At 44.1% G+C, this 25,000-nt stretch overlaps 2 protein-coding genes and 1 pseudogene across 3 annotated transcripts in view; 2 read left to right on the forward strand and 1 right to left on the reverse strand.

Moving 5' to 3' along the window:
* LOC143486793 (uncharacterized) overlaps positions 1 to 1,769 on the reverse strand; it is a 2,918-nt pseudogene extending 1,149 nt beyond the window's left edge.
* The window catches only part of ctc1 (CTS telomere maintenance complex component 1), a 27,705-nt gene extending 18,107 nt beyond the window's left edge, over positions 1 to 9,598 (forward strand). The window contains exons 19-24 of the mRNA XM_076986071.1: positions 2,553 to 2,612; positions 2,892 to 3,054; positions 3,659 to 3,723; positions 7,277 to 7,433; positions 8,991 to 9,105; positions 9,412 to 9,598. Coding sequence (XP_076842186.1) covers positions 2,553 to 2,612; positions 2,892 to 3,054; positions 3,659 to 3,723; positions 7,277 to 7,433; positions 8,991 to 9,105; positions 9,412 to 9,560 — 709 coding nt within the window. The 3' untranslated portion in view covers positions 9,561 to 9,598. The remainder of the gene's footprint in view (positions 1 to 2,552; positions 2,613 to 2,891; positions 3,055 to 3,658; positions 3,724 to 7,276; positions 7,434 to 8,990; positions 9,106 to 9,411) is intronic.
* A 2,113-nt stretch (positions 9,599 to 11,711) lies between these two features.
* Positions 11,712 to 25,000, forward strand: part of tfr2 (transferrin receptor 2) — a 22,778-nt gene continuing 9,489 nt past the window's right edge. The window contains exons 1-11 of one of the 2 annotated variants that reach the window (XM_076986236.1): positions 11,712 to 12,013; positions 13,816 to 13,861; positions 16,759 to 16,981; positions 18,159 to 18,345; positions 18,701 to 18,841; positions 19,938 to 20,046; positions 20,602 to 20,844; positions 20,961 to 21,100; positions 21,448 to 21,629; positions 22,473 to 22,592; positions 23,058 to 23,140. In XM_076986236.1, coding sequence (XP_076842351.1) covers positions 13,829 to 13,861; positions 16,759 to 16,981; positions 18,159 to 18,345; positions 18,701 to 18,841; positions 19,938 to 20,046; positions 20,602 to 20,844; positions 20,961 to 21,100; positions 21,448 to 21,629; positions 22,473 to 22,592; positions 23,058 to 23,140 — 1,461 coding nt within the window. In that variant the 5' untranslated portion in view covers positions 11,712 to 12,013; positions 13,816 to 13,828. Of the gene's footprint in view, positions 12,014 to 13,815; positions 13,862 to 16,758; positions 16,982 to 17,521; positions 17,532 to 18,158; positions 18,346 to 18,700; positions 18,842 to 19,937; positions 20,047 to 20,601; positions 20,845 to 20,960; positions 21,101 to 21,447; positions 21,630 to 22,472; positions 22,593 to 23,057; positions 23,141 to 25,000 lie in introns of those variants that run through there. The other variant, XM_076986237.1, reaches the window with a different exon arrangement.

Raw genomic sequence — 25,000 nt, forward strand, 5'->3', positions numbered from 1 at the left:
CCGTATGGAGTTTCTCAGTTACTGCAATGAGTGCAGTTTCCGTAGAATGTGCCGGCTTGAAGCCAGATTGGTTGGGGTCCTGAAGCTGGTTCTGTGAGAGAAAGGAGGATAGCTGGTTGTGTACAGCCCGTTCAAGGATCTCAGAGAGGAATGAGAGGAGAGATACCGGTCTGTAGTTGCTGATGTTGGTGGCGTCAAGGTTGGGTTTCTTTAGGATTGGCACCACCCTAGCCGCCTTGAATGATGATGGCACAATTCCTGAAGATAAGGAGTTGTTGATGATGGTCGAGATGAAAGGGAGGAGTTCGTGGGAGATTGTCTGGAGGAGTGTGGATGGGATGGGGTCCAGAGGGCATGTGGTGGGACTGCTGGATGTCAGCAGCTGAAGCACCATCTCAGCTGAGAGAGGAGAGAAGGAGGTTAGAGAAAAGGGAGGAGTAGGAGGGGACACAGTGGGCACAGGGACTAGGGAAAAGGTGCTGCGAATCGTATTGACCTTCTCTTCAAAGAAGGTGACAATCATCTGCAGTAAGAGAAGTGGGAGTTGGAGGGGGGGAGGGTTTGAGGAGAGAAGAGAAGATTTTGAACATCTTGCGTGGATCTGATGTAGATGCCTCCAGCTTCTCTCTGTAAAATGATGTCTTTGCAGCAGTTAGGTCCATGGAGAATAGGGACAGGAGAGACTGATACAAGCGAAGATCAGCAGTAAGCTTTGATTTCCTCCATCGCCTCTCAACCATCCTCAGTTCTTGTCGGTTGTTACGTAGGGTGTCCGAGAGCCAAGGAGCAGGTGGGGAGGATCTTGTGGGTTTGGAAGAGAGGGGACATAAGAGGTCAATAGATGAAGAGAGGGAGGACAATAAAGTGTCAGTGGCGGTGTCTGTGGAGAGACAAGAGAAAGAGTCATGGGACGGGAGGGTTGTGGTGATAGTAGAGGCAAGTACTGATGGAGAGATGGAATGAAGGTTACGACGGATGTTGGTAGTGCCTGTAGCAGTAAGGGTGTGACGGTGGGGAGGAAGAGATAAGGAAAAAGATACAAGGTGATGGTCTGAACAGTGGAGAGGGGTTACTGCAATGTCCATCACTGCAGGTGGTCTGGTGAAGACCAGGTCTAAGACATTGCCTGCTCTGTGTGTTGGAGAAGACTGGGTGAGGTTGAGGTTGAATGATGACAGCAGAGGAAGAACGCCAGATGATTGTAGTTTATCTGTTGGGAGGTTGAAGTCACCAAGCAGAAGAAGAGGAGTTTCATCATTAGGGAGGACGCTCAGAAGTGTGTCTAATTCCTCAGTGAAGTTACCTAGGGTGCAGGGTGGACGATAAACAACAATGATGTGAAGTGTGGTTGGGAAGCGTACAGTGACAGCATGATACTCAAATGTTGAGAAGGTAATTTGTGGGAAAGTGCAAGGAGTAAAGCGCCAGCAACTGGACAGAAGCAATCCAGTGCCACCTCCCCTTCCAGTCTGTCTTGGAGAGTGCGAGAAGGAAAATGCAGATGACAGGGCAGCAGGAGTAGCAGAGTTCTCTGGGGTGATGCATGTCTCTGTTAGGGCCAAGAAGTCAAGGGACTGATGAGCTGCAATGGCTGTGATGAAGTCTGCTTTCTGGACTGCAGACTGGCAGTTCCAGAGCCCCCCGGTCGCAATGATCGGGGTGTTTGTTGAGAGTGGAGGGTAGATGAGGTTACTGGTTGTGCGTTTTCTGTAGTGATGTTTGCATTGACGGCGACTATAGGGAGTAAGAACAGGGATGGAAAAACACATGATGAATAATGAATGAAGGTAGTATATGATGTGTGTCAAGAATGTGATACTTAATCAAGAAATGAAGATGGGCTTTAGTTGATTGAAGAGTAGAGGATGTCTCAGTTATTCACACTTCCTAACCCGAAACTAAGACAGCTGATTTCACTAATGACAACAATAGATATCAAGTAGACTACAGACTAGCAGAATCAAGCTGAAAGTAAAGTAATCCAAGGCCTACCTTAAAACCAGAAGACAATCCCAAGAAAAACACAGCACACAGAAAAACACAGTCCCCGTCCGTATACCTGTCCCTGTCTGGCTGTCCTGACTGGTAACACACATTACCCTGACTAGTAATACTCTCCTGACTGGTAACACACATTACCCTGACTAGTAATACTCTCCTGACTGGTAACACACATTACCCTGACTAGTAATACTCTCCTGACTAGTAACACACATTACCCTGACTAGTAATACTCTCCTGACTGGTAACACACATTACCCTGACTAGTAATACTCTCCTGACTGGTAACACACATTACCCTGACTAGTAATACTCTCCTGACTAGTAACACACATTACCCTGACTAGTAATACTCTCCTGACTGGTAACACACATTACCCTGACTAGTAATACTCTCCTGACTGGTAACACACATTACCCTGACTAGTAATACTCTCCTGACTGCTTTAGTGCTTTTCCTTCTCTGGGTCATTATTGCTTTTAAAGTTATCACTGTGTTATACTTTACATTACCTGCAGACACGTGATTACTATACTTGTGTGTGTCACAGTGTGCGTAACGTGTACTGCTGGTCTCTGCCCATAAGCTGTGTGACCGTCACAGGTCTGGGGTGAGTATGTCTGGTGTGTGTGTGGGGGGGTGTGTGTGTGCGCGCGTCTGGGCTGTGTATGCCTCAGAGTGTGTGTGCATGCTTCTGGGGTGTGTGCGTGTGGGGGGGGGCTGTGTCTGGGGTAAGAAAGGCTTAATTTCTCTAAACCAAACTTTCCATATTGGATAAAAACATTTGATTTGATATATTCATTGTTTATGTCAGTGTTGATAGTGTTTATTCTAGGGTCTCTGTAGTGGAGTTCAGATTAGGTTTTTGTCATGGTTTGTCTGTTTCTAGGTCTGTTAAGCCCCGCCCACCACCCCCCCTGGTTCACCTGGGGACGTGGACACTGGCCAGAGCAGAGCACAGCATTGTGGGTCAGGTCACAGGCCATGTGGTGTGTGTTCTGTTTCTACGGCTACAGTGGGTGTGTTCTTTTTGTGGGAGTGTCTACAGACAGGTACTGACATCTCTCACATAATCACTCATGCTACTGAGGTTCTGTGTTGTTGGTTATAATTTTATATGTGCAGTACGTATAATTCTATGAAGCTCATTTTAAACAAAATATTAATTTGAGTATGAGTGGCTTTAAGATTTTGTAGTTGAAAAGTTTGCTGTATGCAGGGGCTACTCTAGGGGCTAGATATGCACTAGTGTACACACACACACACACTCACGCTCTATCACACTTACTCCCAGGTAATAACTCTGATCTTTATTTGTATAGCACCTTTCATACATACATGCAACTCAGTCCTTTACAAAATAAAAAACGTATAAAACATATAATAAAATAATTTAAATAATTAAATATAATAATTAAAAAAATAAATAATTAAATAGATAATTATTAAAATAATAGAAGAAAACAAAAATAAATAATGTAGTAAATTAATAAGATGGCAAAACTACTAAACTAATAGAATAGACATAAAATGTAGTTTAGTAAAATAATGTGATAAAGTAATAAAATAATTAACCGTTGAAGTTCCTTAACTAATGCAGCTGTAAGCAGGAAGTTTTGAGGCTCTTCTTGAAGCTGTAGCGTGTTCTCCACACAGGCCACCTGCACCAGAACCTCCCCTCCGTGTGACTCCACCAGTGCAGTTTTCCAGGCAGAGGCCAAGTAAGTGTGTGTGTGTGTGTGTGTGTGTGTGTGTGTGTGTGTGTGTGTGTGTGTGTGTGTGTGTGTGTGTGTGTGTGTGTGTGTGTGTACGTGTGCGCGCGTGAGAGAGTGCGTGTGTATGGTGTGTTCATGCGCGTGTGTGTTATGGTGTGTGTGTGTGTGTGCTAGCTTGTGTGCTCAGCTCGTTTTTATATAAAACGTTATATAAACGTTTTGAGCGTATCTTCTCTCTGTTGCGTGCGTGTGTGTTTATATAAACGGTTTGAGCGGTCTTCTCTGTGTTGGCGCGTGTATGTTTATATAAATGTTTTGAGCGTATCTTCTCTCTGTGTTGGCGCGTGTGTTTATATAAACGTTTTGAGCGTATCTTCTCTGTGTTGCGCGTGTGTGTTTATATAAATGTTTTGAGCATATCTTCTCTCTGTGTTGGCGCGTGTATGTTTATATAAATGTTTTGAGCGTATCTTCTCTCTGTGTTGGCGCGCGTGTGTTTATATAAACGTTTTGAGCGTATCTTCTCTGTGTTGCGCGTGTGTGTTTATATAAACGTTTTGAGCGTATCTTCTCTCTGTGTTGGCGCGTGTATGTTTATATAAATGTTTTGAGCGTATCTTCTCTCTGTGTTGCGCGCGTGTGTTTATATAAACATTTTGAGCGTATCTTCTCTCTGTGTTGGCGCGTGTATGTTTATATAAATGTTTTGAGCGTATCTTCTCTCTGTGTTGGCGCGCGTGTGTTTATATAAACGTTTTGAGCGTATCTTCTCTGTGTTGCGCGTGTGTGTTTATATAAATGTTTTGAGCATATCTTCTCTCTGTGTTGGCGCGTGTATGTTTATATAAATGTTTTGAGCGTATCTTCTCTCTGTGTTGGCGCGCTTGTGTTTATATAAACGTTTTGAGCGTATCTTCTCTCTGTGTTGCGCGTGTGTTTATATAAACGTTTTGAGCGTATCTTCTCTCTGTGTTGCGCGTGTGTGTTTATATAAATGTTTTGAGCATATCTTCTCTCTGTGTTGGCGCGTGTATGTTTATATAAATGTTTTGAGCGGATCTTCTCTCTGTGTTGGCGCGCTTGTGTTTATATAAACGTTTTGAGCGTATCTTCTCTCTGTGTTGCGCGTGTGTTTATATAAACGTTTTGAGCGTATCTTCTCTCTGTGTTGTGCGTGTGTGTTTATATAAATATTTTGAGCGTATCTTCTCTCTGTGTTGGCGCGTGTATGTTTATATAAATGTTTTGAGCGTATCTTCTCTCTGTGTTGGCGCGCGTGTGTTTATATAAACGTTTTGAGCGTATCTTCTCTCTGTGTTGGCGCGCTTGTGTTTATATAAACGTTTTGAGCGTATCTTCTCTCTGTGTTGCGCGTGTGTGTTTATATAAATGTTTTGAGCGTATCTTCTCTCTGTGTTGTGCGTGTGTGTTTATATAAATATTTTGAGCGTATCTTCTCTCTGTGTTGGCGCGTGTATGTTTATATAAATGTTTTGAGCGTATCTTCTCTCTGTGTTGGCGCGCGTGTGTTTATATAAACGTTTTGAGCGTATCTTCTCTCTGTGTTGGCGCGCTTGTGTTTATATAAACGTTTTGAGCGTATCTTCTCTCTGTGTTGTGCGTGTGTGTTTATATAAATGTTTTGAGCGTATCTTCTCTCTGTGTTGTGCGTGTGTGTTTATATAAATGTTTTGAGCATATCTTCTCTGTGTTGGCGCGTGTATGTTTATATAAATGTTTTGAGCGTATCTTCTCTCTGTGTTGGCGCGCTTGTGTTTATATAAACGTTTTGAGCGTATCTTCTCTCTGTGTTGCGCGTGTGTGTTTATATAAATGTTTTGAGCATATCTTCTCTCTGTGTTGGCGCGTGTATGTTTATATAAATGTTTTGAGCGTATCTTCTCTCTGTGTTGGCGCGCTTGTGTTTATATAAACATTTTGAGCGTATCTTCTCTCTGTGTTGGCGCGCTTGTGTTTATATAAACATTTTGAGCGTATCTTCTCTCTGTGTTGCGCGTGTGTTTATATAAACGTTTTGAGCGTATCTTCTCTCTGTGTTGTGCGTGTGTGTTTATATAAATATTTTGAGCGTATCTTCTCTCTGTGTTGGCGCGTGTATGTTTATATAAATGTTTTGAGCGTATCTTCTCTCTGTGTTGGCGCGCGTGTGTTTATATAAACGTTTTGAGCGTATCTTCTCTCTGTGTTGGCGCGCTTGTGTTTATATAAACGTTTTGAGCGTATCTTCTCTCTGTGTTGCGCGTGTGTGTTTATATAAATGTTTTGAGCGTATCTTCTCTCTGTGTTGTGCGTGTGTGTTTATATAAATGTTTTGAGCATATCTTCTCTCTGTGTTGGCGCGTGTATGTTTATATAAATGTTTTGAGCGTATCTTCTCTCTGTGTTGGCGCGCTTGTGTTTATATAAACGTTTTGAGCGTATCTTCTCTCTGTGTTGCGCGTGTGTGTTTATATAAACGTTTTGAGCATATCTTCTCTCTGTGTTGGCGCGTGTGTGTTTATATAAATGTTTTGAGCGTATCTTCTCTCTGTGTTGGCGCATGTGTGTTTATATAAACGTTTTGAGCGCATCTTCTCTCTGTGTTGGCGCGCTTGTGTTTATATAAACGTTTTGAGCGTATCTTCTCTCTGTGTTGGCGCGCTTGTGTTTATATAAACGTTTTGAGCGTATCTTCTCTCTGTTGCGCGCTTGTGTTTATATAAACGTTTTGAGCGTATCTTCTCTCTGTGTTGCGCGCGTGTGTCTATATAAATGTTTTGAGCGTATCTTCTCTCTGTGTTGGCGCGCGTGTGTTTATATAAACGTTTTGAGCGTATCTTCTCTCTGTGTTGCGTGTGTGTGTTTATATAAATGTTTTGAGCGTATCTTCTCTCTGTGTTGTGTGTGTGTGTTTATATAAATGTTTTGAGCGTATCTTCTCTCTGTGTTGCGCGCGTGTGTTTATATAAATGTTTTGAGGGTATATTCTCTCTGTGTTGCGTGCGTGTGTGTTTATATAAACGTTTTGAGCGTATCTTCTCTGTGTTGCGTGTGTGTGTTTATATAAATGTTTTGAGCGTATCTTCTCTCTGTTGCGTGCGTGTGTGTTTTTATAAACGTTTTGAGCGTATCTTCTCTCTGTGTTGCGCGTGTGTGTGTTTATATAAACATTTTGAGCGTATCTTCTCTCTGTGTTGTGCGTGTGTGTTTATATAAATGTTTTGAGCGTATCTTCTCTCTGTGTTGTGCGCGTGTGTTTATATAAACGTTTTGAGCGTATCTTCTCTCTGTGTTGGTGCGTGTATGTTTATATAAATGTTTTGAGCATATCTTCTCTCTGTTGTGTGCGTGTGTGTTTTTATAAACGTTTTGAGCGTATCTTCTCTCTGTGTTGCGCGTGTGTGTGTTTATATAAACATTTTGAGCGTATCTTCTCTCTGTGTTGTGCGTGTGTGTTTATATAAATGTTTTGAGCGTATCTTCTCTCTGTGTTGTGCGCGTGTTTATATAAACGTTTTGAGCGTATCTTCTCTCTGTGTTGGTGCGTGTGTGTGTTTAGAGTTGCAATAGAAGATGGCACCGGCGAGGCACAAGTCTGGTTTTCTTCAGAAACCGTTGCTAAGCTGCTGTTGTTGGCAGTGCCTGAGTGGGAGGGGCTACAGCGACATGTCAGGGCCAAAGGTCATCTGAGAGTGTACGCACGTGCACGGAGCATGGTGGGTCTTCACACCACGCTGTTGCCCCAGACTGCACTGGTCATTACAGCTGTTTACTCATAGTACCACACACACAAGACCAGCTCCACACTAGGGCTGCCACAAACGATTAATTTTATAGTTGACTAATCACGATTAATTTGTATGATTAGTCGACTAATCGGATCGTACGTTAATTGGATATAAAACATACAGCTTATCGCACTAGAATGCAACTGCTATTATATAACCATCATTAGATTTCAGCTATGCTAACTAAGAATAAAAACAATTAAGATCGTAGTTCATTAAACCTTTAATGAAATATGCAGCTTGTTGCAATCAACAATTATTAAAATAAGTATAAGGCACTGGCTTAAACAACACAAAAATAAATACAATAATAAAAAAATAATTTTTAAAAGTTTTTCTTTCTCTCATTTGTCTCTGGCATCAAACTTGGCTACATTTAAATGAAATTAGGTAGGTACCTGAAAATAAGGAATTATTCACAAAAATAAAGTTTTGGTCTCACTGACGTTACAGAAAACACTTGAATGTGTGCTAAGGCTAATGAAACAAATCGCCATCGCTAATGCTAACTTTTACAGCCATCAAGATGAGTAAGTACTAACTTAATTTTAGCAGCTAACTAGTAATTTAGATTACTGAGATGACGGTCCCTCTTCATCATTGTCACAATCAGCCACAATGTACTTCAGGAGCTCATACATCGCGGTTGTGCTGCCGTGGAAGGCAAGTTCTGCCTTGCAGATATTGCACTGCACACGTTTCTCTTTCATTTTCTTAAAGTGATCCCACACTTTTGAGTTCCTTAGCCGGGTAGCCACGATACCAGAGCCTGTCTGTATAACATCCTGGGATGTCGTTTACACTACTCCACATGTGTGTCAAGGACAGAAAGGCAGACGCAGCAGTTTGGAGAGAAAAACGTTTTTTTTATAAAAACAAAAAACTATGCATCAACTATTAAATTAGTCGTCGACTATTTTAATAGTCGAGATAATCGTGACTAGTCGACTAATCATGGCAACCCTACTCCATTCACGTTAGCTCATCTCCACACACGCTAGATTCTACAACAATGTTCCACACTACAGCAGTTTGCCCCACTCTAGAGCTGCACTACAGCTCTTCGTATTCTAGAACCTCTCCCCACATTCTAGAACCTCTCCCCACATTCTATCATGGTTCCACACATTCTGGAGTGATTCTGTGCTTTGATGTAGACATTCTACAGTGTGAGTTGTTGCTGTCGAGCTTTGGCTGGCTGGTCCTTCTGTTTATCTCTCCACCCTCTACTCCAGTAGTGCCTTATGCAGCAGAATCGTGTGTGTGTGTGTGTGTGTGTGTGTGTGTGTGTGTGTGTGTGTGTGTGTGTGTGTGTGTGTGCGCGCGCGCGCACAAGCATATTTATGTATGTTTACCCAGGTGTGTGATATTGACTTTGATGTACTTCAGCTGTGTTAACTGTGTATGTGTGTGTGTGCTCACCCCGATGATCCTCTTGATACGGTACCTCTGCTCTCTCTGTTCGTGTGTGTGTGTGTCTGGCAGGTGTGTGACACACACCCTGATGATCCTCTGGTACGGTACCTCTGCTGTCTCTGTTCAAGCAGCACTATCTGTCGCCAGGTTACCCTCACCTGCAAACTACGCTCACACAAGCCAGGTGACACACACACACACACTCTCTCTCTCTCTCTCTCTCACACACACACACTCTCACTCTCTCTCACACACACACAAACACACACACACACACAACCTACAACCTGAATAAACTAAGTAACACACCTCACACACTGTCCTTATCAAACCAAATAAGTTAAATATCTTTTTATCTCACACTCATTCACTCACCTGAACTTATGAATGTGTATGTGTGTGTGTGTGTGTGTGTGTGTGTGTGTGTGTGTGTGTGTGTGTGTGTGTGTGTGTGTGTGTGTGTGTGTGTGTGTGCATGTGTGTGTTCTAGAAAATGCCCAGCTGAGGAACATGAGTAGAGGAGACAGAGAGTTCATCACCAAGTTTCCCCTCCCTCTACATCTGAACTGCACTGAACTACACACACACGCGCGCAGTGACACACACACGCGCGCAGTGACACACACACGCGCGCAGTGACACACACACACGCGCGCAGTGACACACACACACGCGCGCAGTGACACACACACACGCGCGCAGTGACACACACACACGCGCGCAGTGACACACACACACGCACGCAGTGACACACACACACGCAGTGACACACACACACACACACGCAGTGACACACACACACACACACGCAGTGACACACACGCGCGCGCAGTGACACAAACCCTGTACACTAGAACTGTCTCATGGAAAGAAACTGAGAATAATCATGAAAGAATGATCACTGATGAGAGAGAGAGAGAGAGGTGTATATATGGCTATGGCTGACTGCCATAGCTTCCCAGCGACCTGCCCCCTGACCAATCACAAACCAGGAGGTGGCCAAGGGGCGGGCTTTTGGGGATGTGAACAGTTAACACTAGAATGGGGTTTGTAACGAGGTCACAGCTAGAGGCATGTGTGTTGGGTAAGACACTCGCATGCGTGTTGGGTGAGACACTCGTGTGTTGGGTGAGACGGTCACGTGTAGAGTGCTGGTCCTGTCAGAGTGAGTACCCTTTACACACACTAACTGTCTGATAACTTCACTTCTGCTTGTCTGATGTTAATTTAAGTATTTTAATGGTCATGTGGACACTATACCAGTGGACCTCCCAGTTAGCATGGGGCCAGAATGACAGGCTCCTACTGGGGCTTCAAGGGTTTACTGGGACAGGGTCCTCTTAATGGGGCTTACTGGGACAGGGTCTTCTTAATGGGGCTTACTGGGACAGGGTCCGCTTAATGGGGCTTACTGGGACAGGGTCCGCTTAATGGGGTTTACTGGGACAGGGTCCTCTTAATGGGGCTTACTGGGACAGGGTCCTCTTAATGGGGCTTACTGGGACAGGGTCCTCTTAATGGGGCTTACTGGGACAGGGTCCTCTTAATGGGGCTTACTGGGACAGGGTCCTCTTAAGGGGGCTTACTGGGACAGGGTCCTCTTAATGGGGCTTACTGGGACAGGGTCCTCTTAATGGGGCTTACTGGGACAGGGTCCTCTTAATGGGGCTTACTGGGACAGGGTCCTTTGGCTGGAAGATCTTGCATTTCAATATTTGTGAGTTTCATTTTTGTCGTTTTGTCTGTTTTCTTCATTTGATTGACTTTTTAGACAATGTTATCGCACACAGATGTTTTTAATCATATGATTTACATTAATCATGTGTAAATTATGTGTCCAGAAATAAAACCAATTCAGAATTCAATTAAATGCAAAATGCTTTAAATTTCTTCATTATGGTTGTACTTGGTGTACGGGTGGTGGAGGTTTTTTGGGTGGGGGTGGTTAAGGTTACATTTCAGTTCAGCAGTTAAGGATTTAAGGGAATATCATTTATTGTTAATAGATTTCATAACACCACCACTGCATTAGTCCCCTGTGTGTGTGTGTGTGTGTGTGTGTGTGTGTGTGTGTGTGTGTGTGTGTATTGTTGCATGTTTGCACACGTGTGTGTGTGTTTGCTGAGATGACTGATCTATGTCCTTGGGTGTGTGTGTGTTTGAGAGAGATCAATGCCTGTGTGTGCATTACAAAACCACCCAAAGCTTCAGAGGCTACCACAGTCTAAAAATATTAATCACTTTATAGAAGTAAAAACCAACCAAAGAATCTGTGTGTGTGTGTGTGGGGGAGTTTTTTGCATTTGGGTTTAAAGACTTGGGTTACTAAGACTTTATAATATTATATTTCATATGTTAATAATGGCTTTACATGGTATAAAAAACTCGCGCATGTGTGTGTTCAATTTAGTTTGAATAAACTTGGTCTAACAAACTTAACGTCTCCACCAATCAGAACTATTCATTTCTGGATTCAAACAATCATTACAAAGTAATCTGTAAAAACATATGACGCCAGAGTTGAAACGGCTTTCACCAAATACACACACACACACACACACACAGATAAATAAACTAATGCAAACACCAACATGTATATCTATAATGAATGTGTGTGTGAGTAGCATAATGGAGTGGCTGGCATCCATGTGTTGTTTGGTGTGAGACAGTTATCACGCGTATTTGCGTGTGTGTGTGAGACACTAGAGCTGCTCCAGTGTGATGTTACATGAGTGGGAGGGTGTGGTGGTTTGTGGTTATCTCCGTGTCCCCCTGTCCTCTCTCCTGGAGGGCAGAGATAGAGGCGCGAGTAAGAAATGCCCCTTCTGTCATCAGCTCTGACTGGACGACCCTCAGCGCTGTAGCTCCACAGCCCACAGAGGACTATCGATCCGGGCACTCGCAACTTGGGATTTCCCGACTGGACCCAAACAAGAAACATGGGGAAATAACAGTGGGATTAACTGAGATTAACAACATGCCTGGAACGTGCTAGACTTAGAACCTGTGTTCCACTGTAGTGATGAGCAGGTAGTGATTACACTGGAAAGACTTTTCAAGAATAAAGTGGTTGTGACTTTAGGTGTAAAGAGGTAAGGTAGCTGTTTGGATAAGTCTGACGGGTGTCTGTCTGTGTGTGTGTGTGTGTGTGTGTGTGTGTGTGTGTGTGTGGGATGTCTGATGGGGTGTATTTGATGATGTGTTTTTCATCTTTTTAACATTAAATGGTAGAACAATATTCAGTGCAGGATCAGTCCAGGTGTTTTAAAGGTTCATAACTCAGTTGGGTGTGTTGGTGATGGTTCATAACTCAATTGGGTGTGTTGGTGATGGTTCATAACTCAGTTGGGTGTGTTGATGGTTCATAACTCAGTTGGGTGTGTTGGTAAAGGTTCTTAACTCAGTTGGGTGTGTTGGTGAAGGTTCATAACCCAGTTGGGTGTGTTGGTGATGGTTCATAACTCAGTTGGGTGTGTTGGTGAAGGTTCTTAACTCAGTTGGGTGTGTTGGTGAAGGTTCATAACCCAGTTGGGTGTGTTGGTGAAGGTTCATAACTCAGTTGGGTGTGTTGGTAATGGTTCATAACTCAGTGGGGTATGTTGGTGAAGGTTCATAACTCAGTTGGGTGTGTTGATGGTTCGTAACTCAGTTGGGTGTGTTGATGGTTCGTAACTCGGTGAAGGTTCATAACTCAATTGGGTGTGTTGGTGATGGTTCCTAACTCAGTTGGGTGTGTTGATGGTTCATAACTCAGTTGGGTGTGTTGGTGAAGGTTCTTAACTCAGTTGGGTGTGTTGGTGAAGGTTCATAACCCAGTTGAGTGTGTTGGTGATGGTTCATAACCCAGTTGGGTGTGTTGGTGAAGGTTCATAACCCAGTTGAGTGTGTTGGTGATGGTTCATAACTCAGTTGGGTGTGTTGGTGAAGGTTCATAACTCAGTTGGGTGTGTTGGTGAAGGTTCATAACTCAGTTGGGTGTGTTGGTGATGGTTCATAACTCAGTTGGGTGTGTTGGTGATGGTTCATAACCCAGTTGAGTGTGTTGGTGATGGTTCATAACTCAGTTGGGTGTGTTGGTGATGGTTCATAACTCAGTTGGGTGTGTTGGTGATGGTTCATAACTCAGTTGGGTGTGTTGGTGAAGGTTCATAACACAGTTGGGTGTGTTGGTGAAGGTTCTTAACTCAGTTGGGTGTGTTGGTGATGGTTCATAACTCAGTTGGGTGTGTTGGTGAAGGTACTTAACTCAGTTGGGTGTGTTGGTGAAGGTTCATAACCCAGTTGGGTGTGTTGGTGATGGTTCATAACTCAGTTGGGTGTGTTGGTGATGGTTCATAACTCAGTTGGGTGTGTTGGTGATGGTTCATAACTCAGTTGGGTGTGTTGGTGAAGGTTCATAACACAGTTGGGTGTGTTGGTGAAGGTTCTTAACTCAGTTGGGTGTGTTGGTGAAGGTTCATAACTCAGTTGGGTGTGTTGGTGATGGTTCATAACTCAGTTGGGTGTGTTGGTGAAGGTTCATAACTCAGTTGAGTGTGTTGGTGAAGGTTCATAACTCAGTTGGGTGTGTTGGTGAAGCTTCATAACTCAGTTGGGTGTGTTGGTGAAGGTTCATAACTCAGTTGGGTGTGTTGGTGAAGGTTCATAACTCAGTTGGTTGTGTTGGTGAAGGTTCATAACTCAGTTGGGTGTGTTGGTGAAGGTTCATAACTCAGTTGGGTGTGTTGGTGAAGGTTCATAACTCAGTTGGGTGTGTTGATGGTTCATAACTCAGTTGAGTGTGTTGGTGAAGGTTCATAACTCAGTGGGGTGTGTTGGTGAAGGTTCATAACTCAGTTGGGTGTGTTGGTGAAGGTTCCTAACTGACTGATGTACGATGGTCTTCGTCCTGCAGGTGAAGCAGACAGATGAGTGATCGCCTGTGGAAGCTGCTAACTGGGGTGAGAGCACAGAACCTTCAGTACATGTGTAGAAGAGTCAGTACATGTGTAGAAGAGTCAGTACGTGTGTAGAAGAGTCAGTACGTGTGTAGAAGAGTCAGAATATTTAGAAGAGTCAGTACGTGTGTAGAAGAGTCAGTACGTGTGTAGAAGAGTCAGTACGTGTGTAGAAGAGTCAGTACGTGTGTAGAAGAGTCAGTACGTGTGTAGAAGAGTCAGTACGTGTGTAGAAGAGTCAGTACATGTGTAGAAGAGTCAGTACGTGTGTAGAAGAGTCAGTACATGCGTAGAAGAGTCAGTACGTGTGTAGAAGAGTCAGTACGTGTGTAGAAGAGTCAGTACGTGTGTAGAAGAGTCAGTACGTGTGTAGAAGAGTCAGTACGTGTGTAGAAGAGTCAGTACGTGTGTAGAAGAGTCAGTACGTGTGTAGAAGAGTCAGTACGTGTGTAGAAGAGTCAGTACGTGTGTAGAAGAGTCAGTACATGTGTAGAAGAGTCAGTACGTGTGTAGAAGAGTCAGTACATGCGTAGAAGAGTCAGTACGTGTGTAGAAGAGTCAGTACGTGTGTAGAAGAGTCAGTACGTGTGTAGATGAGTCAGTACGTGTGTAGAAGAGTCAGTACGTGTGTAGAAGAGTCAGTACGTGTGTAGAAGAGTCAGTACATGTGTAGAAGAGTCAGTACGTGTGTAGATGAGTCAGTACGTGTGTAGAAGAGTCAGTACGTGTGTAGAAGAGTCAGTACGTGTGTAGAAGAGTCAGTACGTGTGTAGAAGAGTCAGTACGTGTGTAGAAGAGTCAGTACGTGTGTAGAAGAGTCAGTACGTGTGTAGAAGAGTCAGTACGTGTGTAGAAGAGTCAGTACGTGTGTAGAAGAGTCAGTACGTGTGTAGAAGAGTCAGTACGTGTGTAGAAGAGTCAGTACGTGTGTAGAAGAGTCAGTACGTGTGTAGAAGAGTCAGTACGTGTGTAGAAGAGTCAGTACATGCGTAGAAGAGTCAGTACGTGTGTAGAAGAGTCAGTACGTGTGTAGAAGAGTCAGTACGTGTGTAGAAGAGTCAGTACGTGTGTAGAAGAGTCAGTACGTGTGTAGATGAGTCAGTACGTGTGTAGAAGAGTCAGTACGTGTGTAGAAGAGTCAGTACGTGTGTAGAAGAGTCAGTACGTGTGTAGAAGAGTCGGTACGTGTGTAGAAGAGTCGGTACGTGTGTAGAAGAGTCGGTACGTGTGTAGAAGAGTCGGTACGTGTGTAGAAGAGTCGGTACGTGTGTAGAAGAGTCGGTACGTGTGTAGAAGAGTCGGTACGTGTGTAGAAGAGTCGGTACGTGTGTAGAAGAGTCGGTACGTGTGTAGAAGAGTCGGTACGTGTGTAGAAGAGTCGGTACGTGTGTAGAAGAGTCGGTACGTGTGTAGAAGAGTCGGTACGTGTGTAGAAGAGTCGGTACGTGTGTAGAAGAGTCGGTACGTGTGTAGAAGAGTCGGTACGTGTGTAGAAGAGTCGGTACGTGTGTAGAAGAGTCGGTACGTGTGTAGAAGAGTCGGTACGTGTGTAGAAGAGTCGGTACGTGTGTAGAAGAGTCGGTACGTGTGTAGAAGAGTCGGTACGTGTGTAGAAGAGTCGGTACGTGTGTAGAAGAGTCAGTACATGTGTAGAAGAGTCAGTACATGTGTAGAAGAGTCAGAATATTTAGAAGAGTCAGTACGTGTGTAGAAGAGTCAGTACGTGTGTAGAAGAGTCAGTACGTGTGTAGAAGAGTCAGTACGTGTGTAGAAGAGTCAGAATATTTAGAAGAGTCAGTACGTGTGTAGAAGAGTCAGTACGTGTGTAGAAGAGTCAGTACGTGTGTAGAAGAGTCAGAATATTTAGAAGAGTCAGTACGTGTGTAGAAGAGTCAGTACGTGTGTAGAAGAGTCAGTACGTGTGTAGAAGAGTCAGTACATGTGTAGAAGAGTCAGTACATGTGTAGAAGAGTCAGTACGTGTGTAGAAGAGTCAGAATATTTAGAAGAGTCAGTACGTGTGTAGAAGAGTCAGTACGTGTGTAGAAGAGTCAGAATATTTAGAAGAGTCAGTACGTGTGTAGAAGAGTCAGTACGTGTGTAGAAGAGTCAGTACGTGTGTAGAAGAGTCAGTACATGTGTAGAAGAGTCAGTACGTGTGTAGAAGAGTCAGTACGTGTGTAGAAGAGTCAGTACGTGTGTAGAAGAGTCAGTACATGTGTAGAAGAGTCAGTACGTGTGTAGAAGAGTCGGTACGTGTGTAGAAGAGTCGGTACGTGTGTAGAAGAGTCAGTACATGTGTAGAAGAGTCAGAATATTTAGAAGAGTCAGTACGTGTGTAGAAGAGTCAGTATGTGTGTAGAAGAGTCAGTACATGTGTAGAAGAGTCAGAATATTTAGAAGAGTCAGTACGTGTGTAGAAGAGTCAGTATGTGTGTAGAAGAGTCAGTATGTGTGTAGAAGAGTCAGTACATGTGTAGAAGAGTCAGAATATTTAGAAGAGTCAGTACATGTGTAGAAGAGTCAGTACATGTGTAGAAGAGTCAGAATATTTAGAAGAGTCAGTACGTGTGTAGAAGAGTCAGAATATTTAGAAGAGTCAGTACGTGTGTAGAAGAGTCAGTACATGTGTAGAAGAGTCAGAATATTTAGAAGAGTCAGTACGTGTGTAGAAGAGTCAGTACGTGTGTAGAAGAGTCAGTACGTGTGTAGAAGAGTCAGTACACAGTAGCTACACCAATAACTCAGTAACTCTATCAGTGCTACACACTTGATAAACGTTTTGTATTTATGGAACACAGTAGGAACAACGGTTTTTGTTAGCGTGTTTCTCCACATTGTAGAACTAAGAAAAAAGCACCTTGGGGTTAAACTCCCAATTACACAACCTTAAACTCTCAGCATCCAGGAGGCGGAGCCCAAGCAGAGGAAGGGGTGGAGGAAGGGGGCGGGACCAGAGACAACATAACTCGTGTAGAGATGAAGCTCGTCCAACCAGGATCAGAATCAGGATCGGAGGCGGGTCTTAGTAATGACATCGCAGCTTTGGTGCTACGGCGACGGTGTGACCGTTGGAAGGCTGTGGGATACCTCACGTTGATTGGCCTGCTGATATTTACCACTGGTGATTAAACACACATCACTGGTGATATTTACCACTGGTGATTAAACACACATCACTGGTGATATTTACCACTGGTGATTAAACACACATCACTACTGATATTTACCACTGGTGATATTTACCACTGGTGATTAAACACACATCACTACTGATATTTACCACTGGTGATTAAACACACATCACTACTGATATTTACCACTGGTGATTAAACACACATCACTGGTGATATTTACCACTGGTGATTAAACACACATCACTACTGATATTTACCACTGGTGATATTTACCACTGGTGATTAAACACACATCACTACTGATATTTACCACTGATGATTAAACACACATCACTACTGATATTTACCACTGATGATTAAACACACATCACTACTGATATTTACCACTGGTAATTAAACACACATCACTACTGATATTTACCACTGGTGATTAAACACACATCACTACTGATATTTACCACTGGTGATTAAACACACATCACTACTGATATTTACCACTGGTGATTAAACACACATCACTACTGATATTTACCACTGGTGATTAAACACACACAACACCAGCACAAACCTTGGACTGGTGAGAACATGTACAATGTACAGTACAAGCTTATTGGGTTGTGCAGATGTAAAAATAATCATTAGTAAGACATTCTCTCACCCTTAGTGCCTTTAGGGCACTCACACTCTTATGGCATTCACACCCTTAGGGCACACTCACACCCTTGGGACACTCACATTATTAGGGCACTCACATTATTAGGGCATTCACACCCTTAGGGCACTCACACCCTTGGGGCACACTCACACCCTTGGGGCACACTCACACCCTTGGGACACTCGCATTATTAGGGCATTCACACTCTTAGGGCACTCACACCCTTAGGGCACTCACACCCTGGGGGCACACTCACACCCTTGGGACACTCGCATTATTAGGGCACTCACACCCTTAGAGCACTCACACCCCTAGGGCATTCACACTCCTAGGGCACTCACACTCCTAGGGGACACTCACACTCCTAGGGGACACTCACACCCTTAGGGGACACTCACAGTCTTAGGGCACTCACAGTCTTAGGGCACTCACACTCTTAGGGCACTCACACTCCTAGGGCACTCTGCAGATGTCCACTTCCTGATTTTGTTGTCCGTCGCCCCCGGCAGCGTTCCTCCTGGGCTACGTGTCATTCCGCAGAATGTGCCATTTCTGTGGTGATGAGGGGGAACCGGGGCCAATGTATGACACAGCTGGACCAGACCATTCCCCAGAGGGGGGTGTGATGTACCTGGGGGAGCTGAAAGACATGCTGAAGAAATACCTGCAAGAAGAGAAGATAGAGAATACAGTCCGGTTAGAGCTCGCACACACACACACACACACACACAGGAACCCAAGCATTAAGAGTTCCCTAAATTGCGTTTAGAGGCAGCAAAGTGTGTTGATCTCTAAGCACAATGTGCTGAGTTTTTACATTTATGGCATTTAGCAGACGCCCTTATCCAGAGCGACTTACATTTTTATCTAATTTTTATACAAGTGAGCAATTGAGAGTTAAGGGCCTTGATCAGGGGCACCTCAGTCATGGCCTCAGGTCTGGGAATCGAACCCACGACCCCTCCGGTCACAAGTTCCCTAACCACCAGGCCATGACTGCCCTAACAGTGAGTTTATAATTCTGTGTTATGACATTTCGTGTTTTATTCAGGCGAATGAGCAGGATAACTCATCCTCCGGGGTCCTCGGAAGGAAACGTGTTAGCCAGCGAAATTCTGCAGAACTTCCTGAAGTTCCAGATGGACCACACCTGGGCGGACTCGCACTACGCTACACTGCAGTTTCCATCCAGGTGTGTGTGTGTGTGTGCGCACTAGGGGGGTATTCAACTAAGGATTTTCATAGTCGAATCTGATTCGTCATCTTTTCCCTTTAGTCGCCTAATAGTCGAATCGGGTTTATTTTTATTTAGAGCACCTTAATCGGGATCGCGTTCTCATTCAGGCCTTTTTTTCCTCTTCAAAGTAAAAATCTAAAACATTCAGATAAATGAATAAACATGGTAGGTAGGCTTTATTCAGCTTTTAGTTATTTACAAAAAAATTTACTAAAATTTTTTATGAAACGTTAGAGAACATTAACCGTCAGTGCGCATTGCGCATATCGAACTGTCAGACAGGCACTGTGCAAAATGTCAAAAATATTTTTAATAAAATATGCCTGCCTGAAAATATTTTTAAAAATTGCCACACAACAGCAAAAAAATATAAGGAAAGGTTTAAGTAACGGGGTTTAAAAGCAAACAACAACAAAAAATGTTTATAGGCCTACTTGCCGAGACGCACTGCGAGGAGACGACACGACCGAAACAACAAACGGCTGAACTGTTTTTTTTCACCTTACGCGTTTTAAATGGTATGCCATGTTGGTTGTTGTCGTGCGAAATGAAAGACGTTGACATAAAGATGACATAACTTGCACGTTGTTTGATCCATCTTTATCTTTTTCAAAATACTTCTGAAGTTATTTGGTAGCCGTTATAATCTCGGCAGATGCTGATCCTGTAGCTAGCTCCGCTCGTTTGAATTGTACAACTGCAGGGTGTGATTTATTAATGTGTAGTAAGGAAGATGCCTATTGTTAATGCGCAAACATCATTTTAAAATATTTAATAACAGAAATTAGGATGATGTTATTTGAAAAACAAAGACAAGACAAAACGAAAACAAAGACATTTCATGTAACAACTAATGCTTAGCAGCATCCTTGGGCACCTCCACGCAGTTAGAATGGTACAGCGACTATTGCAGGTCACCCCTAGTGCGCACTGTAAAATACTGTATAATATTGTGGAATTACCTTACTGTCTGTGTGTGTGTGTGTGTGTGTGTGTGTGTGTGTGTGTGTGTGTGTGTGTGTGTGTGTGTGTGTGTGTGTGTGTGCTTTAGGACCCAGAGGAATGCCCTGTGGATGGTGGATGCAGAGGGGGTGGAGCTAGAGGAGATTTTATTAGACAGGGCTGACTACTGTGCATACAGTGCTATGGGAACAGCCACGGTAACCATTGAAACACCATGGCAACTGATTTACTGTGTGTGTGTGTGTGTGTGTGTGTGTGTGTGTGTGTGTGTGTGTGTGTGTGTGTGTGTTTATTCAGGGCAGTGTAGTCTATGTGTGTGTATTATAAGTGTGTGTGTGTGTGTGTGTGTGTGTGTGTGTGTGTGTGTGTGTGTGTTTATTCAGGGCGGTGTAGTATACGTGTGTATATTATAAGTGTGTATGTGTGTTTATTCAGGGCGGTGTAGCCTTTTGTGTGTGTTATAAGTGTGTGTGTGTTTATTCAGGGCGGTGTAGTCTATGTGTGTGTTATAAGTGTGTGTGTGTTTGTGTGTTTATTCAAGGCGGAGTAGTCTGTCTGTGTTATAAGTGTATGTGTTTGTGTGTGTGTTTATTCAGGGCGGTGTAGTCTACGTGTGAATATCATAAGTGTGTTTATGTGTGTGTGTGTTTATTCAGGGCGGTGTAATCTACGTGTGTATATTATAAGTGTGTGTGTGTGTGTGTGTGTGTGTGTGTGTGTGTGTGTGTGTGTGTGTGTGTGTGTGTATTCAGGGCGGTGTAGTCTACGTAAATTATGCTCGACCGGAAGATTTCAAAAAGCTGCAAACACTGGGCGTGGTTCTCAATGGCTCTATCGCCATGGCGAGAGTGGGAGGAGGCGTGAGTTTTGCTGAGAAGGTGTGGCATGCACAGGAGGCGGGGCTTGTGGGCGTTCTCATCTATCCTGACCCTGCAGACATTCCACAGGATCCACGGCGACTCGGTCTCCATGGCAACATTGCAATCTCTGAGCATGTATGTGTTATGCTCGTTGAAATGTAAGAAATAAGGAGAGATTTTAAAGAAAAGTTAGTTAAGTGTCTGCGTGTGTGTGTGTGTCTGCGTGTGTGTGTGTGTGTGTGCGCGTGCAGGTGCACCTTGGCTCAGGTGATCCTTTCACACCTGGATTCCCCTCCTTTAACCACACCCAGTTCCCTCCTACACAGTCTTCTGGCCTGCCACTCATCCCAGCCCAGCCAATCAGTGCCAATGTTGCCTCCAAACTGCTAAGGTAGTGCCCGCCTAACTGAGTAAAAGCTGCTGATACACGTTTTACCACATTCCATAACTACTGTCTGTCTGTCTGTCTGTGTGTCTGTCTGTCTGTCTGTGTCTGTATTTTACTTCTGCATCCTTTACTCATCTGTTGTCTTCTCTCCCTCCCTCTCTCTCTCTCTCTCTCTCTCTCTCTCTCTCTCCCTCTGTCTCTCTTCCTCTCTCTTCCTCCCTCCCTCCCTCTCTCTCTTCCTCCCTCTCTCCCTCTCTCTCCCCCTCCCTCACTCTCCCTCACTCTCTCTCTCTCCCCCTCCCTCACTCTCTCTCTCCCTCTCTTCATCCCTCTCTCCCTCCCTCCATCAGTCAGTTAGAGGGGGTGCGGTGTCCTCCTGGTTGGCAGGGTCGGTTGCCGTACGTGGAGTGTGTGTTGGGTCCTGGGTTTTCTGGTTCAGACAGGCGCAGAGTGAAGATGGCCGTCTATAACCGCATGAGTCCCGTCCTGATCAACAACATCTTTGCCTCCATTGAGGGGAAGATCGAACCAGGTGGGACTCACTGCACATGGTGTGTCTGTGTATGTATGTATGTATGTATGTATGTGTGTATGTATGTATGTGTGTGTGTGTGTGTGTGTGCGTGTGTGTGTTACAGATCCCTGCACCTGTTGTGTGTGTTATAGGGCTCTCCTTACCTAAAACCCTGAGTTCAGTTTTGAACACTCACACTTCACACTTATACTCAAACATACTAACACATACACACACTCGTACACATATTCTCCCACACACACTCATAGTCACACAAACACACGCTCATACATATTCTCCCACACACACTCATAGTCACACATACACACTTATACTCACACATACTAACACATACTCATATTCACACAAACACACACTCATACACATATTCTCCCACACACACAGACACATTCACACACGCACTCATACTCTCACACACTCATGCTCACACACATACACTCATGTAAATGTAAATGTGAATATAAATGTGCCATATTTTCACCGCAAACGAAATTTGTCCTCCGCATATACCCATCTGTGCAGTTAGAACACACACACACACACACACACACACTAGTGATTACTAGGGAGCTGTGGATCACACATGCCCAGAGCGGTGGGCAGCCCTAGCCCGGCGCCCGGGGAGCAGTTGGGGTTAGGTGCCTTGCTCAAGGGCACCTCAGTCATGGCCTCAGGTCTGGGAATCGAACCCACGACCCTCCGGTCACAAGACAAGTTCCCTACCACCAGACCATGACTGCCCCTCATGCTCACACACACTCAATTACACATAGTCACACACACACACACACACACACACACACACACACACACAGTCTTCTCTACTCTTGTCTCTCTTAGATCAGTATGTCATTCTGGGGGCCCAGAGGGACTCGTGGGGTCCTGGTGCGGTGAAGTCTGGAGTTGGGACCGCCGTCCTGATGGAGCTCGCACGAACCTTCAGTGCAATGGTGCAAAACGGTACACACACGCATACCACAGACACAACACACACACACACAAACCACAGACCCAACACACGTACACACTACAGACACACACACACACGCATACCACAGACACAACACACACACACACACACACGCACGCATACCACAGACACAACACACACACACGCACACCACAGACACAACACACACACGCACACCACAGACACAACACACACACGCACACCACAGACACAACACACACACACACGCACACCACAGACACAACACACACACACACGCACACCACAGACACAACACACACACCACAGACACAACACACACACACACACACGCACGCATACCACAGACACAACACACACACACACACACCACAGACACAACACACACACACTACAGACACACACACACACACACACCACAGACACAACACACACTCACACAGATAATTACAGAATGATGTTTGTGCTCTGAGCAGGTTTCCAGCCCAGACGTAGTCTGCTCTTTGCTAGCTGGGATGCAGGAGACTTTGGAAACGTTGGCGCCACCGAGTGGTTAGAGGTGAGAAGTGCGGTCGACTTTACCAAATTATCATGACATGTAATGTAAATGATACATTATATAACAGGTCATTACTGATCATTTGGGTTTCAGCTCTTCATCTATTAGATATTTGTTCAGACTATCAATCAAATTTTTTAATTTTTATCAATCAATCAATCAAATTTTATTTATATAGCGCTTTTTACAACAGTTGTTGTCACAAAGCAGCTTTACAAGTGCCGAGTCCTAGCCCCCAGTGAGCAAGCCAAGGGCGACAGTGGCAAGGAAAAACTCCCTAGTTTTTGCATGAGGAAGAAACCTTGAGAGGAACCAAGACTCAGGGGGGGAGCCCATCCTCCTCTGGCCAACACCGGTCACCATGACAACAACAACAATATAGACAGAATGTAGACAGAATGTAAAAGATGCAATAATGTCCATTTAGACCGAAAAAGATGTAATAATGTCCATCATGGTGTAGGCATCCGGTTAGGCAGGAGGTGGCCGGCCAGGATGGATCGCTTGTCTCTCCTCATCTCATTATACCTCAAGCAGGCGGGCAGCCATGTGGAGAAATGAAACAGGGAAAATTAGCTCTGTATGAGGACATATACAGGACAGGTAAAATTATAAACATTTCTGGAGTGTGGCAGCAACTCCGGCACCGAGTTAAATTATTACAGCCTAGCTAAAAAAAAGGCAGAACCAGAAGGTAACATAGGCTTGGGGGCATTCTGAGACAATGGCATCCGTCCACTGCACTGTCAACAAACTTGAGTGACCACGAGCAGTGACAGGATGACAGCACCAGCACCCCAGTCTACCATAAAACCCTTCGTCTATGAACCCCTGGATCTGTACCTTTATCTAAGGGGGATATTAATTATCAAACGCTAGACTAAATAAGTGGGTTTTCAACCTAGATTTAAAGATTGTGACTGTGTCAGAGTCCCGGACACATTTAGGAAGATTATTCCAAAGCTGGGGGGCCTTATAAGAAAAGGCTCTTCCCCCTGCTGTTACCTTGTTAATTTGTGGAACTAATAACAGACCAGCACCCTGTGATCTTAGTTGACGTGGGGGTTCATAGTAGGAAATAAGTTCCTGGAGGTATTCAGGAGCAAGCCCGTGTAGTGCTTTATATGCTAATAATAGAATTTTAAAATCAATACGAAATTTAACTGGGAGCCAATGCAGGGCTGATAGGACTGGTCTAATATGCTGAAATTTTCTAGTTCTGGTCAGAACTCTAGCTGCGGCATTTTGAACTACTTGAAGTTTATTTAGATTCCTATTTGAACATCCTGACAGTAGTGAATTGCAGTAGTCTAGTCTAGAGCTAACAAAGGCGTGCACCAATTTTTCTGCATCATCCTGTGATAATGCATTTCTTAATTTGGCAATGTTGCGGAGATGTAGAAAAGCTATCCTAGTAGTATTATCTATATATTTATCAAATGATAGGTCGGAGTCGAGTATGACGCCTAGGTTTTTGGCTACTGTGCCAGGTGTAATGGGATAGTCTGCAAGATTAAGCATTAAATTTGGAATTTTCTGTCTTGCGGCCTTAGGGCCCACAAGGAGAACTTCTGTTTTGTCCTCATTTAATTGTAGGAAGTTTAGAGACATCCAGCATTTAATATCTCTTACACAGGCCTCAATTTTTCTTAAACTGAGTTTGTCATCAGGTTTGGCTGATATGTAAAGTTGAGTGTCATCCGCATAGCAGTGAAAGTTGACACCATGTTTGTTTATAACTGTGCCCAATGGTAGCATATATAATGTAAATAATAGTGGTCCTAAGATGGAGCCTTGCGGGACCCCATATTTAACCATTGTATGTTTGGATGAAATATTATTGAGCTCTACAAACTGATA

This window comes from Brachyhypopomus gauderio, unplaced genomic scaffold (assembly GCF_052324685.1).
Source record: "Brachyhypopomus gauderio isolate BG-103 unplaced genomic scaffold, BGAUD_0.2 sc45, whole genome shotgun sequence".
Taxonomy (NCBI): Eukaryota; Metazoa; Chordata; class Actinopteri; order Gymnotiformes; family Hypopomidae; genus Brachyhypopomus; species Brachyhypopomus gauderio.